Below are 18,340 nucleotides of genomic sequence, written 5' to 3' on the forward strand. Positions count from 1 at the left end.
AACTCTGATTTTTCGGCATGTTTTTGGTTCAAACTGGGCTGCTGTGGCTATGTGGTAAGCAAATAGCATTTTAGTTGGCACATGAGGGGCCACATGCAGTGGAGTGGTTAAGAAAACAGACTCTGCCATCAGCTTCTCAAACACTGATTTCACCACTCACTAGCTGTGTGACTTTGGGCAGATTCCTCAACCTCTCTGTGCCTTGGTTTCCTCTGTATAATGGTTGTTGCTAATAGCANCGCAGTGGAGTGGTTAAGAAAACAGACTCTGGGGGCGCCTGGGTGGCACAGCGGTTAAGCGTCTGCCTTCGGCTCAGGGCGTGATCCCGGCGTTATGGGATCGAGCCCCATATCAGGCTCCTCTGCTGTGAGCCTGCTTCTTCCTCTCCCACTCCCCCTGCTTGTGTTCCCTCTCTCGCTGGCTGTCTCTATCTCTGTCGAATAAATAAAAAATAAAATCTTTAAAAAAAAAAAAAAGAAAAAAGAAAACAGACTCTGCCATCAGCTTCTCAAACACTGATTTCACCACTCACTAGCTATGTGACTTTGGGCAGATTCCTCAACCTCTCTGTGCCTTGGTTTCCTCTGTATAATGGTTGTTGCTAATAGCAGTGACAACTGCATGGAACAGTTTAGATGATTAAATGCAAAATTACATGTGTGGTATAAAACACAGCTTTTTTGGGTCAGTGCTTTGTAAGTGCTGGTTCTTCATTTTATTACCCAGACACGGAAACTCTAGTGATCGTGGCATGCACGTGAAGGAGGGAAGTCCTAGTGAGCCCAGCAGGATGGCTGGGAAGTTTGCTTGATCACCACGGTCCTGCTCCCACTCTACCAGGGACTCTGGAAGGCTTCCTGCACGGTGGCACCCTACTCTGCGTTTCATTTCTTTCAACAACTCATTTTGGAGGAACNCTCTTCATTCTATTACCCAGACACAGAAACTCTAGTGATCGTGGCATGCACGTGAAGGAGGGAAGTCCTAGTGAGCCCAGCTGGAAAGGTTGCTTGATCACCACGGTCCTGCTCCCACTCTACCAGGGACTCTGGAAGGCTTCCTGCACGGTGGCACCCTACTCTGGGTTTCATTTCTTTCAACAACTCATTTTGGAGGAACTTACTGGAAACTCTTTAATTTTCACAAAGAGTGAACACCGGCAGTATAGACCGGATCTTGGCCACGGAAGCAGCGGTCAGTGAAGCTAGTTTGGGTGTTGAAGAAACACCACCACCCGGGTTTGCCACCTACACTCTCCACTTGCTGTTGGGGCTCTGAGAGCTGACCTGGCCTTCATCTTGTCCCCTGGCCCCTTCTCTCTCTCTCCTTCCGGCTTCTTCTGACCAAAGAGGATAGATTCAAAATTCACCAGGTTTTTCTGACATCTTAGATCTTACTCTTCACCCCTATAGACTACAACTCAAATTATCTATTTGCACAACCTACCCCAGACAAGTGACAGGCCAGGGATCCCCCATCACTGCTGCGTCTTTGGCTCTCCCGCCCTATCTGGGCTCCCCACTGCCATGCTTCTGGCCCCTGATCCTTCAGGATAAGTCACAACTAGTCTCATCACCAAGCCTGACTGCTATCAGGAATCGAGCCACTGGTAAGACTCAGAGACAGAGTCACCACCTTCTGTACCCTGCAATGGGTTCTTCCCTGGTCACCCCACATCTATCATGGCTCCCGACAGGCCACACTCCATGTGGCAGCCAGAGGGACCTTATTCAAATGTAAAGCAAGTCATGGCAGCCCCTGCTCACCTCTGTGACCCCATCTCAGCTTCCCTGTGCTCCAGCCTCCAGACTTCTTTCTGACTCTTGAACTGACTGAGCAGCTCTTTTCTACCTTAGGGCCTTTGCACAGGCTTTCCCCCTCTGCAAAGGGCTAGTTCTTGACCTCACCGGGCCTCAGCTCAGGTCTCCCCTCCTCAGAGAGGCCTCCTCTAAGCACGTCGCCCAGCCATCACCCCGTTGCTGTCTTGGTGGTAGCTGTCACCACCCCATCTTTGTGTTTATCTACCCCTGCCTGCTGAAATATAAACACCAAGACAGCAGGAGCAGTGCGTTGCTCACTGGGTCACCAGACCCTGGACCAGGGCTGGCACATAGTGGGTGCTCCAGACACAGGTTTCTGGTGAGGTCAAAGGAGACAACAAATGACCTGTTGCCTTGCCTGGAACCCCATCCAGGACTGGACTGGGCTGGATTGCAGCCTGCCCTGACTGCAGCCCCGGGCCTGGGCCCCATGGCCCAGCCTCCCTGGCTGGCCCTGTCCATAGGCCAGGCCACATCCCCAGGATGCTTGCTGCCGGCCCCAATGGCTCCCCCAATTCCCCATCCCCCCACCCCAGGGCTCCCCGTAATGGACTGAAAACCCATACCGCAATGCTGCCCGAGTTACCACTGGGCTTGTCAGGGCCAGCACCCCCCTTGGTGCCTCCAAAGCCATCTCTGTGACCAGCCAGCCCCGGGGGGCCCAGTCGGGCCCGGCATTCCAAAGCATGGGCCTTGGAGCCTGGGTGTGAATCCTGGCTTTGCCATCCTGCCTGCAACCCTCGACAAGCAACTTACATGTCCTCAAACTTGGTTTCCTCATCTGTGAAATGGGAGAAGGGGGCAGAGTATCCACAGGGATCTCCTGGAGTTTGCTGCCTGGCACCCACTCCCTCTGCCTCTGGTGATAGCACCTGTGTCTCCTTCCTAGAAGCACCCTGGACTTAAGCCAGGAATGACAGTGGCTCCGAGGCTTTGCTGGAATTTGTGGGAACAGTGTCAGCTGACCCAGCCAAGCACCCGCTCTGAGCCAGTGATCCTCTCTCCAGCCCTTTTATCCTGATAGCAACCCTCGGATGAGGGTATCGTTCTTATTCCTGCTGGGCGGAGGGAAAAATGAGGCCCAGAGAGGTTAAGTAACCTGCCTGAGGTCACAGAGCTAGCAGGTGCATGGCAGGATTTACAGCAGGTGGTCAGGCTTGCTTTCTGCCGGGGCTGCTGGGCTGTTGGACTGCTGGGCTGAGAGCCCAGGGCCGCGGGTGGCCCTCCAACCACCCCTAAGAGTCAGCCTAAGAACAAAGGGCACAAAGAGTGTTGGAGTGGGACAGGGACAGAGAAAGACTGCTGATTTTCATCACTGGATCCTGCTGTGCCTAAGATCCCACCACCTTAACTTTGTAATTACGTGAGTTAGTTTGGACTCCCCCTTAAAGACACTTTTTAAAATCACTTGCTACCTAGGGGCGCCTGGGTGGCTCAGTCGGTTAGGCATTTGCCTTTGGCTCAGGTCATGATCCTTGGATTGAGCCCAGCGTCAGGTTCCCTGCTCAGAGGGTGCCTGCTTCTCCTTCTCCCTCCGCCCCTCCTCCTTCACTTGCGTTCTCGAACACTTTGCACTCTCTCTCAAATAAATAAATAATCTTTAAAAAAAAAAATCACTTGCTACCTAAAACGCCTTGTCTTGTATTCATGTGTCTTCTCCTTCAGTTGGAGTTCAGGTTATGAACTCAGATAATGCCTGGGCGCTGCCCTGCCCACAGTCCCTCAGCCAAACCTCGGCCCACAGCTCTGGCTCTGGAGGGGTGTGGAAGAGCCTAGCTCCCTTGCCCCGGGTGGGGAGGAGAGCTCACACGCAGAGGCTTGTGCTCAGCACTGCCCCCCGGAACTCCCCAGCCAGGAGGCGTTCCGCTTGCCCAGTGAACTTGCTTGGTGATAAAGCCAGTTTGGGCTCCTTCCCTTTGCTGCCCCCAACCAGGGACCACCTCCCAAATAAAGGACTCGTTCTCAAATCCTCACCTTGGAGTGGGCGGCTGGGGGAATCCAAACAGAGACGATGTTTACACAGCTCGAGCTAGTGCTCGGTAAGTGATGGCTGTTCCTGCTACTTCTCCTCCTTCCATCTGCCCAGAGCCCAGGCCTCAGCCCCTCCAGCTCCCAGGAGACACAGATGGAATGCTGGCCACAGAGGGCAGGGCCCCTGGCTCAGACGGACTGCTTGTCTCACAAGGCTGGCTGGCTGGGGCTGGATATTTGCCTAGGACACCCCAGGCTCCAAATTCTTGGGATACCAGGGTGCGTTGAACTCTCTGAGGTGCTTTGTTTTGGGTGGAAAACCCAGAAGGTGGCTTCCCCAGATGCACTCTGCCCCTGGATCTGACCCAGGGCCTCGGGCTACAAGGATGCACGGACAGCCTCCAGGGCGTAAGGTCTGCTGATCAGGACACAGCATGGAGTCTGTCCACCAGGGTTTGGGGCTATATTGGCCACTTTCCAGCCGTGTGAATCACCTGCTCTGGGCCTCAGCTCCTCATCTGTGAAACGGGGACAATCCCTGGACCTTTCTCAAGGGCTATGTATACGGATTATCATTTATTTACAAGTGATAGGACTCAAAGCTGACAGCAGTGGCTGGCTCGCGGTAAGTACTCGATCAACGTAACCTCTCATTTCATTAGAAGAGCAGCAGACCAACTTCACCATCAACTCTTGTACGTTTAGAATGTAGCACCATTTGCATGCATCATTATCCATATAAAGTAAACAAATTAATTTAAGAGTAAAAACAAAATTAAAAAGTAAAACCAAAACGAAAATAGGTTTTCAATTATAACCACATCTTGGTTGCATAATGAGAAAGGCGCCATGATTAATGTCAAGTGTCCATCTGACTGGGCCACAGGGAGCCCAGATATTTGGTTAAATGCTATTCTGGGTGTTTCTGAAAGGTGTTTTTGGATGAGATTAACATTTTCATTGGAGAATGAAGCAGATTACCATCCAGAATGTGGGTGGGCCTCATCCAATCAGGTGAAGGCCTGCATAGAACAAAAAGACTGACCCTCTCTCAAGTAAGAGAACTCTCTAGAAGGCTACCTCTGGATTTCCTCTGCAACATTGGCCCTTCCAGTGTATATGGCCTTTGTACTAGAACACTGGCTCTTCCTGGGTTTCCAACCTGCTGACCCATCCTGCAGATTGGAATTATACACACACACATGCACACACACACACACACACACGCACACACACACGTTCTGTTAGTTCTGGAGACCTTGACTAACAATACATTTGTGAAAGGTGAGCTCAGACCTTGATGAAGAGGGTAACACAGCAAGGACTCCTCCAACAGGGCATCCCACTGAGAGGGACCCAGGCCCAGTCCCAGCCCTGCTCAGGGGATGCCAGAACTCTTACTCGAGCATGTCTTCTCCTGGTCTGGGAACACAGCAGAGGGCTGGAGGTTCAAGTTCAGTTCGGGTCTGCTGGGAATGAAAACCTCAGCGTTGTCCTTCCGCTTAGCAGACAAATTCCTTTCCTTTTTGTTACCTGTAGGAAAACAATGGTTTAGATGTCAGACACGGAGAGCCAGCAACGTTGGGTCATGCTGCTCCGGTATCTGCTGGTTCGTTCGCTTATTCATTCAACAGATACTTCTTGAACCCCGACTCGTGCCAGGCACCATGCTTGTTTGGGATCAGAGATGTGAATAATGCAGCACATTTTGGCAAATAAATGAAATGGTCTACAATATGTACAGGTTTTCAGATGTTAACATTTCTGAGTGGGAACGAGTCTTGCAATCGATGAGGTGCTGCGTTTAATGGGCAGCGTGGTACGTAAAGTAATGGTGCCACCAAGGACATCCTGGGGCGGAAAGAGTAGGGTGAAACACACTTGCTGCCCCTGAGGTGCTCACAGCCTCACTGAGGAAAAGATGATGGAAGGGATAAGGGGGGAGGGCTGGGACAGAAGAAGGTTCCAGTACCAGGGGCATGGAGGAGCATGCAACCTGGAGGATGTGGCAGGTGGGAGTGCAGCAGACAGTGCAGAGGGCCCTTACAGGTGACCACGATTCTCCCAGAGGCATGGAGATGGGCATACCAGACACAGGGAACAGCATGCGCAAAGGCTTGACAGCTGGAAGGTTACGTGGCAGGTGAGTGGCTGGGGCCTGAGGGGGTGACTGGAGCCAAACAATGAAGGGCCTAGAGGCCATGCTGTTGAGTCAATGTTTCCCAAAGTGGGATGTCTGGACCACAGATGGAATGGGAGATGATGCCAGATGCCGTGTGGGCAAATGGTTTTTAAGCAGTTACATAACCAGACGTGCATGGAAAAACACGTAACCAGCCTATCGAACCCTTGACTTCACTGATAGCATTACTTAGAACAATCCTAGAATTACTAAAGAAAAGAAAGAGAAAGGAAGCGGGGTTGGGGAAGAAACTGAGAGGGAGGGAGAAGAAAGAAAGGTGCTCATTTAAATAAGTTAAGAAATGGTACAGGAGGTTTGTGAAGGTGGCACAAAATAAAAAAAAGTGACTTCAGAAGGTTTGCCAAATGGCCCAAGCGCAGGGAAAAGGGAGCCAGGGCGCCAGGAGGAGGCCACGCTCAGGGCTTCCGGGCAGAACAGCCCAGTCGGCAGCGAGGCTGGGGTGGCTAAGCAGAACAGAGACTGCAGGCAGAGAGACCGGTTAAGTCCCTGTACGCAGACCTCCTGGCCTGGGAAGGCAGCAAACCCGGGAACCACCTGCGGGAGTGCAACGCGATACGACTTCCAGCAGAGCAATCCTGGGGGCTTCTGGGGGGCCCATGGGATTCTTGGGAGCTCAGGATGGAGGTAGGGGGCTCGTGTGGGGTCTCTCAGACTTGCACCAACCTCTCCACCATCCCCTCTTGACTATATGAAGGACGTGCGCGTATTTTTCTATATACTTCCTGAAGCAGCTGTTCCCTGGCTGGCCTGAAATGCAAGCCCCAAGGGATGACATCCAGGCCTATGTCCAGTGGGACAAGACAGAGAACGGAGAGGGGCCAATGATCACAAGACTGACTCCCTATGTGCTGAAAATATGCTGCCGCTGCTAAGAGTGACAGCCAGCACCCACGGGGTTCGACGTCCCGAGCGCTTGGGTGGGTCAGCTCCCTGGCCCACCCTGTCTCATTCACTTCCCCAGCCATCCCAGGAGGAAGATGGGAAGCTGAATAATGGCCCGCCCAAAGGTGGCCTGACACAAAGTCACAAGGCAAAGGGGAATCCACAGTGCTAATCAGCTAACCTTAAACTAGGGAGATTATTTTGGATGATCCCAGTGGATCCAATGTAATCCACAAAGGTCCTTAAAAGTGGAAGAGGGACAGAGTTTCAGTTTGGGATGATGAGGAAGTTTTGGAGATGGATTATGGTGATGGTTACAAAGCAGCTGTACTTAGTGACACCAAGAGGCGCTCTTAAGCCATGGTGAAAATGCTAAAATACAACAGGTGTACTTTACCACAATAAAACACGCCCACGCACGCACACATGGAAGAGGGCAGCAGAAGGAGGGCCAGAGGGACAGGGGACTCTGGGAGAATGGCACGGCTAGGCTCAAGGCTGCTGGCTCTGAAGGTGGAGGGAGGGGCTGGGAGCCAACAAATGGGGAAGCCTCTAGAAGCTGGAAAAGATGAGAATATTTTCCCCTAGAGCCTCCAGAAGGATCACAGCCCTGCTGACACTGTGATTTTAGGCCAGTGAGCCTCACGTCCCACTTCTGGCCTATAGAACCATAAGGAAATAAATGTGTGTTGTTTTAAGTCACTGAGTTTGTCATCATTTGTTATAGCAGCGATAGAGAACTAATACGTACTATTACAGAGTAGGGCTCTGAGGCTGGAGCTGTCTGTCTGAGGTCCCACACACTCACTTGGCCCTTTCCCTGTCCCTGGGGACACCGTGCTCATTCCCTCTTCGAGCCCTTTGTGCTTGCTACTCCCTGCCCCCCGGGATGCTGTTCTCACGGGTGCTTCCTCTTCATGCCTGTCCCAGCATGACCATCACCTCCTGAGAAGACTTCTCTGACCACTCCAGCTTGTGGGGTCCTTCTCTGACCCCCATCCCCAACCAGTGTCCTGTTTTATAGTCTATGATGTTCAAGACTCTTGGGGGTTCTCTCCTCCTCCCTGAATTCCTTTTTTTTTTTTTTTTTTGAGAGAGAGCGTGTGTGCAAGCACATGAGAGGTGGGAGGGTGGAGAGGGGGTGGAGGAAGGGAGAGAATCTTAAGCAGGCTCCACACCCACATGGAGCCCGATGTGGGGCTCCATCTCATGACCCTGAGATCATGACCTGAGCCGAAATCAAGAGTTGGATCCTTAACCCACTGAGCCACCCAGGCACCCCATCCTCCTCCCTGAATTCCTAAGCTGACCCACCACTTGGCCTTCCCCTTTACAGTTATTGGGAAAATAACTTCTGCCTTTCCCTGTGCCACTCACTCACTGGCCCTCACTCACAGAGAGGACACAGGGGTTGGGACAGAGGGTGGTGGTGGCAGGAAACCATCCAAGCACAATCCAGCCACTCCCCTCCCTCCTCCGGCGGGGTGGCCCTCAGGGCACATGGCCATCTGCCAGCACACTGATGGCATCAGTGGCCCAGCTCAGCCGGCATCTGGGGTCAGGGGTCTGCCTACTTCAGAAGGCAGCTCCGAGTGACCAGCAACCTGGCTGGCTCTCTCTTCTCAGCTGGAAAGGTGAACATTTGCTCTATCAGATTCCCAAGCCCATCTCTCATCTGTTTCAATTAGGAGGGAAGTCAGAGTGGGGTGGTGTTACTTACTGGCTCCTCAAAGCCCAACCATTGTTTTGTAACTTGTTTCGATTTATATATTCAGCCTAGTGATTAAGGGCCCAAGCTCTGGGCTCAGACTCCCGGCAAATTCAATCCCACGCTGTGTGACCCTGGGCAAGCTATCATCCCTCTCTGTTCTCCAGTGTCCCCAGCTCTAAAGCAAGGACATTGACAGGACTTGCCTTGGCGTTGTGCTTAGGATTACAGATGCTAAGCCCTTAGAATAGCACTTGGCACATGTCAGTAAGAATTCGGTAAATGCTGGGAATTGCTATTATTTATTTATTATTATTTATTTAGCGCTTGTCTGGGCCCTGGCAGAGCTCACAGGCCAGAGGGGGAAAAAGACAACTGGGGTCCATGGCAAGACCAGTGCCAGGATGATACCTGGAAGCAGACGAGGCACTGACCCACCTGGCCGAGCTGGGAGGGCAAGGGAGGCTTCTTGGAGGAAGCCGCCCCTGAGCTGAGTCTTGAGGGGAAAGGAGGAAGCCAGTTTTCAGGGTTCAGAGTGGAGAGAAGAGGAGATGTGGGCATCTGCACAGAGGGAACAGCCCAAGCAAAGGTCTGGAGGCAAGAGAACACAGCGCGAGCACATCTGAGGGACAAATGTTCTCTTCTCTGGAGGCATCGACCACTGCCAGTGGGGTTTCCAGAGTTGCTTGTTATTATATCCGCCCCCCCAAATTCATATGTTCAAGTCCTAATCCCTAGTACCTCAGAATGTGACTGTATTCGGAGACAGGGTCTCTGAAGAGGTAATTAAGGTAAAACGAGTCAATTAGTAAGGTAAAATTAGTCAACTCATCCAGTCTGATGGTGTCCTTGTGAGGAGATTAGGACACACAGACACACACAGAGGGAAGACCACATGAGGACACAGGGAGAAGACACCCAGGGAGAAGCCACGGAGAGAGGCCCAAGAGGAAAACAACCTGCTGACACCCTGACCTTGGACTTCCGGCCCCCAGAACCGTACAGAGATACATTTCCATTGCTGTTGAAGCTCTGCCCCCCCAGTCCGTGGTACTTTGTTATGCAGCCTGAGCAGACTAATACACTCCGCCTGATTTCAGGCAGTCCCTCATTTCTCTTCCCGTAGGCTCACGCATGCTTCCCAGCCGGTTGGCCTGGATATTTGGTTCAGAAAGTATGGCACATGCCGCTTTGAGGAGGCCGTGCTTGGAATGGAGAGGGAAGCGCAAGCAGACCAAGCGAGCCCAGGACTGGGCACGGGGACTGTGACAGGAAGGCCGCTCCCCACCCCGCCTCAATTGCTTTCTTTACTCTCCTTTCCAGGATCTTCTCTGGAAGACCTCCTCTAGCCAGGACAGCTGCTATTTCTGCCTGCCCAGCACACTTTCCTCCTTTTTCAGATTCACCTCAAATTTTCCTTAGGAAACTACTATCCGTCCACGTGGTTCAGGTGGCAATAACCACACCAGAGCCTTATGGGCTGGACCAGGTCAACTGGAGCCACAGTGACGGGTTCCGAGATGTGACCCAATGTGGGTTCAAGAACCAGGCCTGGGCCCTTTGGTGGAGCTTTGAGGAAGAAAAATCCACTTTCTGATGTAGGCGTAAAGCCCATGTCTCAATTCCGTGTCTGTATGTGGAGAGCCCACCTGTGAATGGCACGAAGACAAAGGAAGGCAGAGATGGGAGAGAGGAAGGGAAGGAGAAGGGAAGGGGGAAGGAGGGGAGGGGAGGAGAGAGTCCTTGACAGCTGTGGACTTCTCAGTTATCCAAGCCAACAGAGTCCCTTTTGCTTACGCCAGAAATACAGGTCCTGCTACACACCCTATGAGGCACAGGATAGCCCCCCAGAACCATCTGCCAGACATCTGCCATCTGGAATTTCAGGGTCACTTGTAGGCCTCTGGAAGCCTTTCCTTCTCGCAATCAGCATAGATCTGACTGATATATCTCCCTGGTCTGTGGGACGGTCTCCCCAAAGCTGAACCCCACATACTGCTGGAAATTCAAGTCCTGCCATTAGACCCACCAAAGGCAAAGACAACCCACAAAAGACAGAACTCACTCTTGGAAGCTGGGTTAAATTCCAGCACCACGAGGGTGTCTGGGCCCTGGGGAGGGCATCCTTCCATCTCCTGGTCCTCGGGAACATCCTTCTGCACGGAGTCCCCACTGGAAAGAGGGGGGTCCTCTCTGGGGTGGCCCACCAGCACCTGCTCCTCGGGCTCGGGCTCAGAGAGCACCTCTTCTTCGATAGAGTCATACTCATCGCTGGAACAATCTCTTTGCTTCCTCTGCAGATTTACACTAAGTTCCAGGCTTTTTCTTAGCTCCTGCCAAAAGTCAGGAAGAGAGGCAAAAAATGAAATATGTTCCTTCGAGAAAAACTCCTCTGAAAATAGATCATTAGAACCAAGTGACTATACCCAGCAAATGAACATTTACCAAGATCACCTCGACACATGGGGCTGTCATCGCTTTGAAGATGAGAAAACAAAGACAGGGACAAAGGAGCAGCTCTCTAGCAGAGCGGTATTTATAGTATGAATTGTGGTCACACGCCTGGGATGTCACTAAGAGTGCGTGCGTATGTGTCCATGCATTATAGATGTTTTGGTCTGGGAGCTCGTTTAACCAGATTGTGGGGTCCCACCGCCCAGAGTTGCTGATTCAGGGGGTCCTGGACGAGGCCTGACAATGTGCACTTCTAACAAGGTGATGTTAATGCTGCTGGTCCAGGGACCACACTCTGAACATGAAATCCCAGAGGCCTCCAAATGCCCCTGAAATTCCAGATGGTACAATGTCTGGCAGATGGGGGGACTTGTCCTACGTATCGACGGATGTTTAGAAGCACCTAAGATGTCAAAAGATTTAGCAGTTAACCATAGCTGCTTGATAATTGTTTTTCAATCTGTGTTTCATCTCCATGAGATAGTAGATTTACACTCTGAAGGACAAGCACTAAAGATCTACGTTTAGAGTGACCAGAAAATTGAGCACTGAAGCCAGGACACTTTTGAAAGGGAGAAGGGGCACTAGTCTGTTTACTCTGGGACCAAAAAAAAAAAAAAAAAAAAAAGCCAACTGGACCATCTGGGCAAGCCAGTGTGTTTGGTCAGCCTAGCTCTATGTCCCCCACAGCTCGTGCTGCCTAACACAGCTCTGAGAAAACGAGAAGCAATCAACATCACTTGCTTGATATCGGCGGTTGACCAGTAAACTTCACAGTTCCTATGCTGTCCAAGTCCCAGCCCCTGGACCCTGTAAATCAGTGACAGCTCATGAAGAGGGCAGAGGCACTAGAACACTTTGACCATTCTCGAGAAATCACCCTGAAAAGACCTGATGGTAGAAACATGGACATGAAAGGTGCTGGCTTGTGGGGGCTCAGAAAACAAGGAACATGTTATGGAAACTAGAGAGGGGGTCCCATGAAGTAGTGGCAGGAGCTTAGCTGGGCTGGGCCTATGGTTCTGGGATAAGTGGATCTTGGAGCTGAGATTTGATGATTTGGGAAACTCTCGGCCTGTCCAGTTGCAAAAGATGCTAAAGTGACGTAGCGGTCATTCGCGGTCAGACGGGCGTGCTCTGGAGAAAACCCGGGGTGCGGCTGGACAACCTTTTGCTAACACTTGAGAAGGAGCCAAAGTTTAGAGAATTCAACCACATGGAGGGTTCTCTGAAGACACTAGGCCTGGAACCTCTTCCACATCCCAGCCCATGCCAGGCACAGAGACAAGATTATCCAGGAAAGATCCCTGAAGGAACCTCTTGTCTAATGGAGGGAATCCTAGAGGCGTACATAGGAGATCACGTGGTTTTTGAGGATGTCGAACCAGGGGAAACAGAGCCCACTTGCACCGGAAGGGAGAGAGGAAGGACAAAATAAAAGAAGGCTGTCATCCTCCCCAAATTCTACACTCAGGAGGCAGGGTGATACTTAGCTGTGAACACAAGTGCCACCCTCCATGAGAGAGGAAGGGTGGCTCCAAGGGTGGGGCCATGGGCCCAGAGGGCGGAGCCCTGAGNTAGAGGCGTACATAGGAGATCACGTGGTTTTTGAGGATGTCGAACCAGGGGAAACAGGGCCCACTTGCACCGGAAGGGAGAGAGGAAGGACAAAATAAAAGAAGGCTGTCATCCTCCCCAAATTCTACACTCAGGAGGCAGGGTGATACTTGGCTGTGAACACGTGCCACCCTCCATGAGAGAGGAAGGGTGGCTCCAAGGGTGGGGCCATGGGCCCAGAGGGCGGAGCCCTGAGCCACAGAGAATTCTTCCCAGGCCTTGAAACCCAATGGAGTTTGCCCAGTAGGGATTTCAACACTGCTTGGGTTTGGTGACTCCCTTTTCCTTTCATTTTGTCCCCGTTGTAATGAGAACGTCTGTCATGGTGACCCTGGGCCTGACCCACCAGTGTACTTGGGAGCAGATAACTTGTCTTCTAGTTTCACGAGCTCACAGATGGAGAGGCTTTGCCCCTGGAGGGGTTCTACCTGGAGTCCCACCCAGACCTAATTCAGATGAGGCAGATGATGAGATTTGGAAGTTTTAAGCAGGTGAGATATAGATGATATTCTGGACTTAACACTGTAATGGGCTGAGATATGGGGAAGCTTGGGATGGAATGGATGTATTTTGTATGTGGGACGGACATAGGTCTTTTGGGGGCAGAGGGCAGACTGCTGTCGGTGGAATAAATGGCCCCCAAAGATACCCACATTGTAAACCCTGGGACCTACGAATGTTCCTTTATGTGCCAAAAGGTCTTTGCGGATGTGATTAAGGATCTTGAGATGGAAGAGATTAGCTTGGATTATCCAAGAGGGCCTAATGTAATCAGCAGGGTCCTTGTAAGAGGGAGGCAGAAAGATAGGAGTCAGAGACAGAAGATACAAAAATGGAAGCAGAGGTCAGGGAGGAGCAGAGATGCTCCGCTGCTGGCTTTGAAGGAGGAAAGAGCCACAAGCCAAGGAATGACAGCAGCTTCTAGAAGCTGGAAAAGACAAGGAGATGGATTCTCCTTTGGAGCCTTCTCAAGGAACACAGGCCTGCTGACATCTTTTTTTTTTTTTTAAAGATTTTATTTATTTATTCGACAGAGATAGAGACAGCCAGCGAGAGAGGGAACACAAGCAGGGGGAGTGGGAGAGGAAGAAGCAGGCTCATAGCAGAAGAGCCTGATGTGGGGCTCGATCCCACAACGCCGGGATCACGCCCTGAGCCGAAGGCAGACGCTTAACCGCTGTGCCACCCAGGCGCCCCTGGCCTGCTGACATCTTGATTTTAGACCAGTGGAACTGAACTTGGACTTCTTTCTTTCTTTTTACTTTTTAAGATTTTATTTATTTATTTGTCAGAGAGAGAGAGCAAGAACAAGCAGGGGCAGCAGCAGGCAGAGGGAGAAGCAGGCTTGCCACAGAACAAGGAGCCTGATGCAGGACCCAATCCCAGGACCCTGGGATCATGACCTGAGTCGAAGGCAGGTGCTTCACCGACTGGGCCACCCAGGTGCCCCCAATCTTGGATTTCTGACCCCCAGAACTGTTAGAGAAGCCAGTAAGTTGCAGGTTGTCACAGCAGCAATGGGATACCAGGGTGGCTGTCTTTCCCAGCTCTCTCCCTCCCACCCTGCCAATGCCAAGTATGAGTGCCGAGGAAACAGAACACTGCCTGGCACATGGGAGCTGCCATGACAAGTGTCTGCCGAACGACTACATGGTCCCAGTGACTGGGTGGCGGCTGGAAGCAGGGGTGAACAGCACCCATGTGCCTTGGAGGGGGCATCCGTGAGCTGACCCCTCAAAAAGTTACTTAAGTCGTCTGATCTGCCTTTGGCACCCATAAACATAGGCTAACACATCCCTGCCTCACGGAAGTGCTTTATTATAGTGGTCTGATCTGGGGATGAGCTCGCCCCCCAGGGGACATTTGGCAATGACCGGAGATGCTTCTGGTCACCGCTGCAGAAGGCGGGGGGCGGGTGTCATCTAGTAGATGGAGGCCAAGGATGCTGCTACATCCTCGACGTACAGGACAGTTCCCCCCAACAAAGAATTACCTGGGCAAATGTCCGTGGTGGTGAGGTCAAATAGCCCTGTATTAAAGCGAGCACCAGTGGTGTTTAAAAAGGTAAGGACGAAGTCTCCTAATTGACTGTGTTGAGGTGCTCCATGCGGCCCTCTCGGAAGCCGGACTGAGGTCCTGGTTCGTATCTTCCAAGACTGACAGCAGTGGGCAGCTGGAGGATTGACACGTTTAGTGCCCCTGCACAGGGACGGGGAGCTGCTGGGTGGGCTCTTGTTGAACGAACGGTAAGGGCAGTGACTGTCAACCCAGGGCTGCTCTACAGTGGAAGAAAGCTTGGTGCTTTCAGCTCCTCTCATCTGAGGCTCACAATAACCCGGCAAGACAGATCAGGAGAGTGAATCCCCGCGATAACGTGAACTCCTGGTCAGATGGGACAGGCAACTGGCTCCTGTCCTTGGATCAAAATGATACAGTGGGTGCCTGCTAGCCGGAAGATTCCTTGCTGGGAGATTGTGGTCACTGTCCAGGAAATCCCGGTCAGTCCCAGGGCCCACGGTCATCCCTGCTGATGCCTATAGCAGAGTGAAGCCACCAACCACAGCCAGTTCCTAGGAACATTCTGGATGGGCCACTAGGATGCTCAAACCCATGGTCACCTGCGCAGACTCCCTCCAGCCTCTTTGTCCCCTTTGCCACGTTGCAACCCCACAGTTTCAGTGACTGGAGTTTTGGGGTTCTCCCAGATTGGAGGCCCTACAGCTTCTGAGCTGGTCTGACTTGTCATCATGATGAAGCATCAGGGCAGTGACAAGTGACCCTCGGCCACTGCTCCCTGCTCCTTCTAGGTTGTCCATGTGGAAAATAAACTCCTTTGCATTCCATCATGGTCCAACCATTGGGAGAGGAGGTGACGACTGTCATCACTCATTTATTCAAGCACGCAGGCCTGCTAAGGGCTGGGGTAACGGTGGGCAGTAAGATGGCAAAGCCTCAGACCATCGGGGCATGAAGAGAAAGAAACAGGGGCATTTCTGCTATGGCCAGGACTGTGAAGGAAAAAGCCAGGCTGCATGATGGCACAGAGGGTGAGTGAGCTGAGGAGCCCCTGTTGAAAGCCAGCCGAACAACTGCCCAACGAGTGTCTGGGGCCCAAGCATGTCAGGCAGGAGGAACAGCAGAGGCAAAGGCCAGGAGGCAGCCACTGCTGGAGGGCAGTGCACACCAGAGGAGGGAGGGTGGGGGAGCAGGGAGGGGTCACAGCAAGGCTTTAGAGGCCCCGAGGCAGAGTCTGGATTTTGGTTTATGTGGCCGCAAGAGGCCTCTGAAGGGCGCTAAGCAAAGGCACACTGTTAATGTGACTTCGGGTTCGAAAGTTCGCTATGGCTCTGGGATCCCGAGGGGATTTCGAGAGGCGGGGCCAGGGTGGAGACAGGGCACACAGGTGCAGCTGCAGTGGTGGGGGGGGCAGTGGCAAGGTGAGGGGGCAGCAGAGGGGGAGACAGGGGGTGCCTCTGCAGATGCACCTGGAAGGCAGTGATGACGAATGACCAGAACAGCGTATATACCCTTTGACCAAGTCTCTCTGAGAAGTTATCTGGTCAATACACTCAGCTGGCGAAGGGATCCGTGATGATCGAGAATGTTCCAAGCGTGCCACAAGAAGAGGTGGGTTAAACGCTCACTGAGCAGGCATCTGCGGAGCCTCAAGCGTCCCTCATGGAAAATGAGGTAGATCCTGGGCACTTACTCAGAAAGGGAGTAGGATACCCATTTAAGCCAAAACAAGCCCGTCGAAGAATGTACATGTAGAATAAATCCGATTTAAAAAATCAGTTTCTGTGCACATTTGCAGATACCCACGTGAAAAGTCTGGAAAAACAGTCACCACCTACTAATGGTGTTCTCTCTGGGGGTTGTGTGATGAGAACTTTCTTTTCTCCATTGTTTTACTTATTATTTTTTTAAAATGATAAGCATGTTTCCAATTTAATAATTAGGGAAAAATGACACATTTACATTTATGTTTAAATCCTGTCCCTGACTCCCGTAAATAAATAAATTCTTTGAAGGAATGGGAGGGACAGTGGGGTGCAGGCCCCTGGACAGCCAGCTGTCTGAAAAGTAACTGATCTCCATCCCTGGGACTCATCTCATCCCCCCAGAAGGAGGACTCAGAAAGCAGCCAGCAGCCACACCCAACACCATGTCTGCCTGACTTCATGTATCCAGTGAAGTGGTCCAGACTTACAAATAACAGGGCACCAATTCTAATGGGAAGAAACTCAGGGAACCCAGCGGCCCTGAGCCCTCCTCCGGAAAAAAGCTCCCAGAACAAAATCCAAACAATGAAGGGCGAAGTCAAAATAAAAGGCACAGACTTGGAGAAGTGGTGGTAAAAGGTCTGACGGTAAATGCGGAAGCCACTTAGAGACCAAATAAACACAAGACAATTGTGCACACTTGGGTTATGGGCCGGAATGCAATGTTCTCAACCAAAGCCCTTAGCTTAGCTAACAAAAGCCAGAAGAGGGCAGGAAGTGTGGGTACACCCCCGGCCTCATTTTCCATAGCAGCCAATCCATTCAAATCCATCTTTGGTGGAAACACACAGTTGAAACATGGCAACTCTGACCTCATAATATTTTTGTCATAATTTAGTAAACCGATATTTTTAAAAACTCCTCTTGCTATGAAAAAAGTCTGAATTTCAATAATTCCTCCTGTTTCCATTTGCTTTCGCTTCTGCTAAGTTCACGCAAATTTCAGTGCCATAATTGTATTGACAAAACACACATGAAAAAAAGGGCTAGATTCTGCGTGGCCGGTATCTTCTTTAAAAAGAAAAATACTGCATTTGCTCACGCTGGATGAGCAAACTCTAGGAACCTAAGCTCTTATAATGCCTATGTGATCTAAAACCATCTGTTCCTGGGGCAAAGGGGAGACAGAGTAAGGAGCCACACTCCCTCGAGGAAGCAGTTCAAAACCTTTCCATCTGGAAGGATGAGGACCTTGGATTGGTTGCTTTGAAAGCCAACCTGCCCATGCTTCAAAGGGAGACCATGCAGGGGAATCTACTGGTTGCTTTGAAGCTGTCATCCAGAAATTTCTCTGTGAAAACTAACTTTAGAGCTTTGCTTTACAACCCGGTCCTATGTGATTTCAGTGTTAAGTGTTTAAAATGTTAAGTTCACGTCCTTGCAACAGAAAGCCCTCTGCTCGGAGGCCAGGCGGTAAATCCGCCAGGTGGAGAACAAATTGGCCTCCTCCCTGGAGAGCCTGGGAGGAGGAGGAGGAAGGAACAGGCACACGGAGCACCTGCTCAAACGAAGCAGGAGTCTGATGGTCAGCGGATTAGTGCCTTACAGGCCTGATCTGCCTCCTGCTGGGCTAGGGAGGGAGAAGGACTGGGTGCCATGAAACAGGAAATGTTTGCAGTAACAGTAACAATATAACCCACAGCTTTGCTACATATGGGGGTGCCAAGCTAACCTCTCCATGCACCTGATCTCGTTGAAGCCTCCCACCATCCTGGCGGGTGTCCTTGTCTTACAGGCTCAGGGCACCTAAGTACCAGCGCAAGGTCGTGCAGCTAGCAATGGCGGAGCCAGTTTGGATGAATGACTGTCTGATTCCAGACTCCGGGCTCCTAGCCACGTGCCCGTGTTTATTCCCTGCCTGGCACCCATGAGTCGGAAACAAGCAGTCTCCAGAGCGGGATCA

The 18,340-nt window shown here is 51.6% G+C and overlaps 1 protein-coding gene across 5 annotated transcripts in view; it reads right to left on the bottom strand.

The window, feature by feature from the left end:
- Positions 1 to 18,340, bottom strand: part of KATNIP (katanin interacting protein) — a 183,972-nt gene that overhangs the window by 77,684 nt on the left and 87,948 nt on the right. For all 5 annotated transcript variants that reach the window (XM_034670220.1, XM_034670219.1, XM_034670216.1 and 2 more), the window contains 2 exons: positions 10,650 to 10,917; positions 5,193 to 5,324 (listed from right to left, as the gene is read on the bottom strand). In XM_034670220.1, coding sequence (XP_034526111.1) covers positions 5,193 to 5,324; positions 10,650 to 10,917 — 400 coding nt within the window. The remainder of the gene's footprint in view (positions 1 to 5,192; positions 5,325 to 10,649; positions 10,918 to 18,340) is intronic.

This window comes from Ailuropoda melanoleuca, chromosome 10 (genome assembly GCF_002007445.2).
Source record: "Ailuropoda melanoleuca isolate Jingjing chromosome 10, ASM200744v2, whole genome shotgun sequence".
In the NCBI taxonomy this organism is placed as follows: Eukaryota; Metazoa; Chordata; class Mammalia; order Carnivora; family Ursidae; genus Ailuropoda; species Ailuropoda melanoleuca.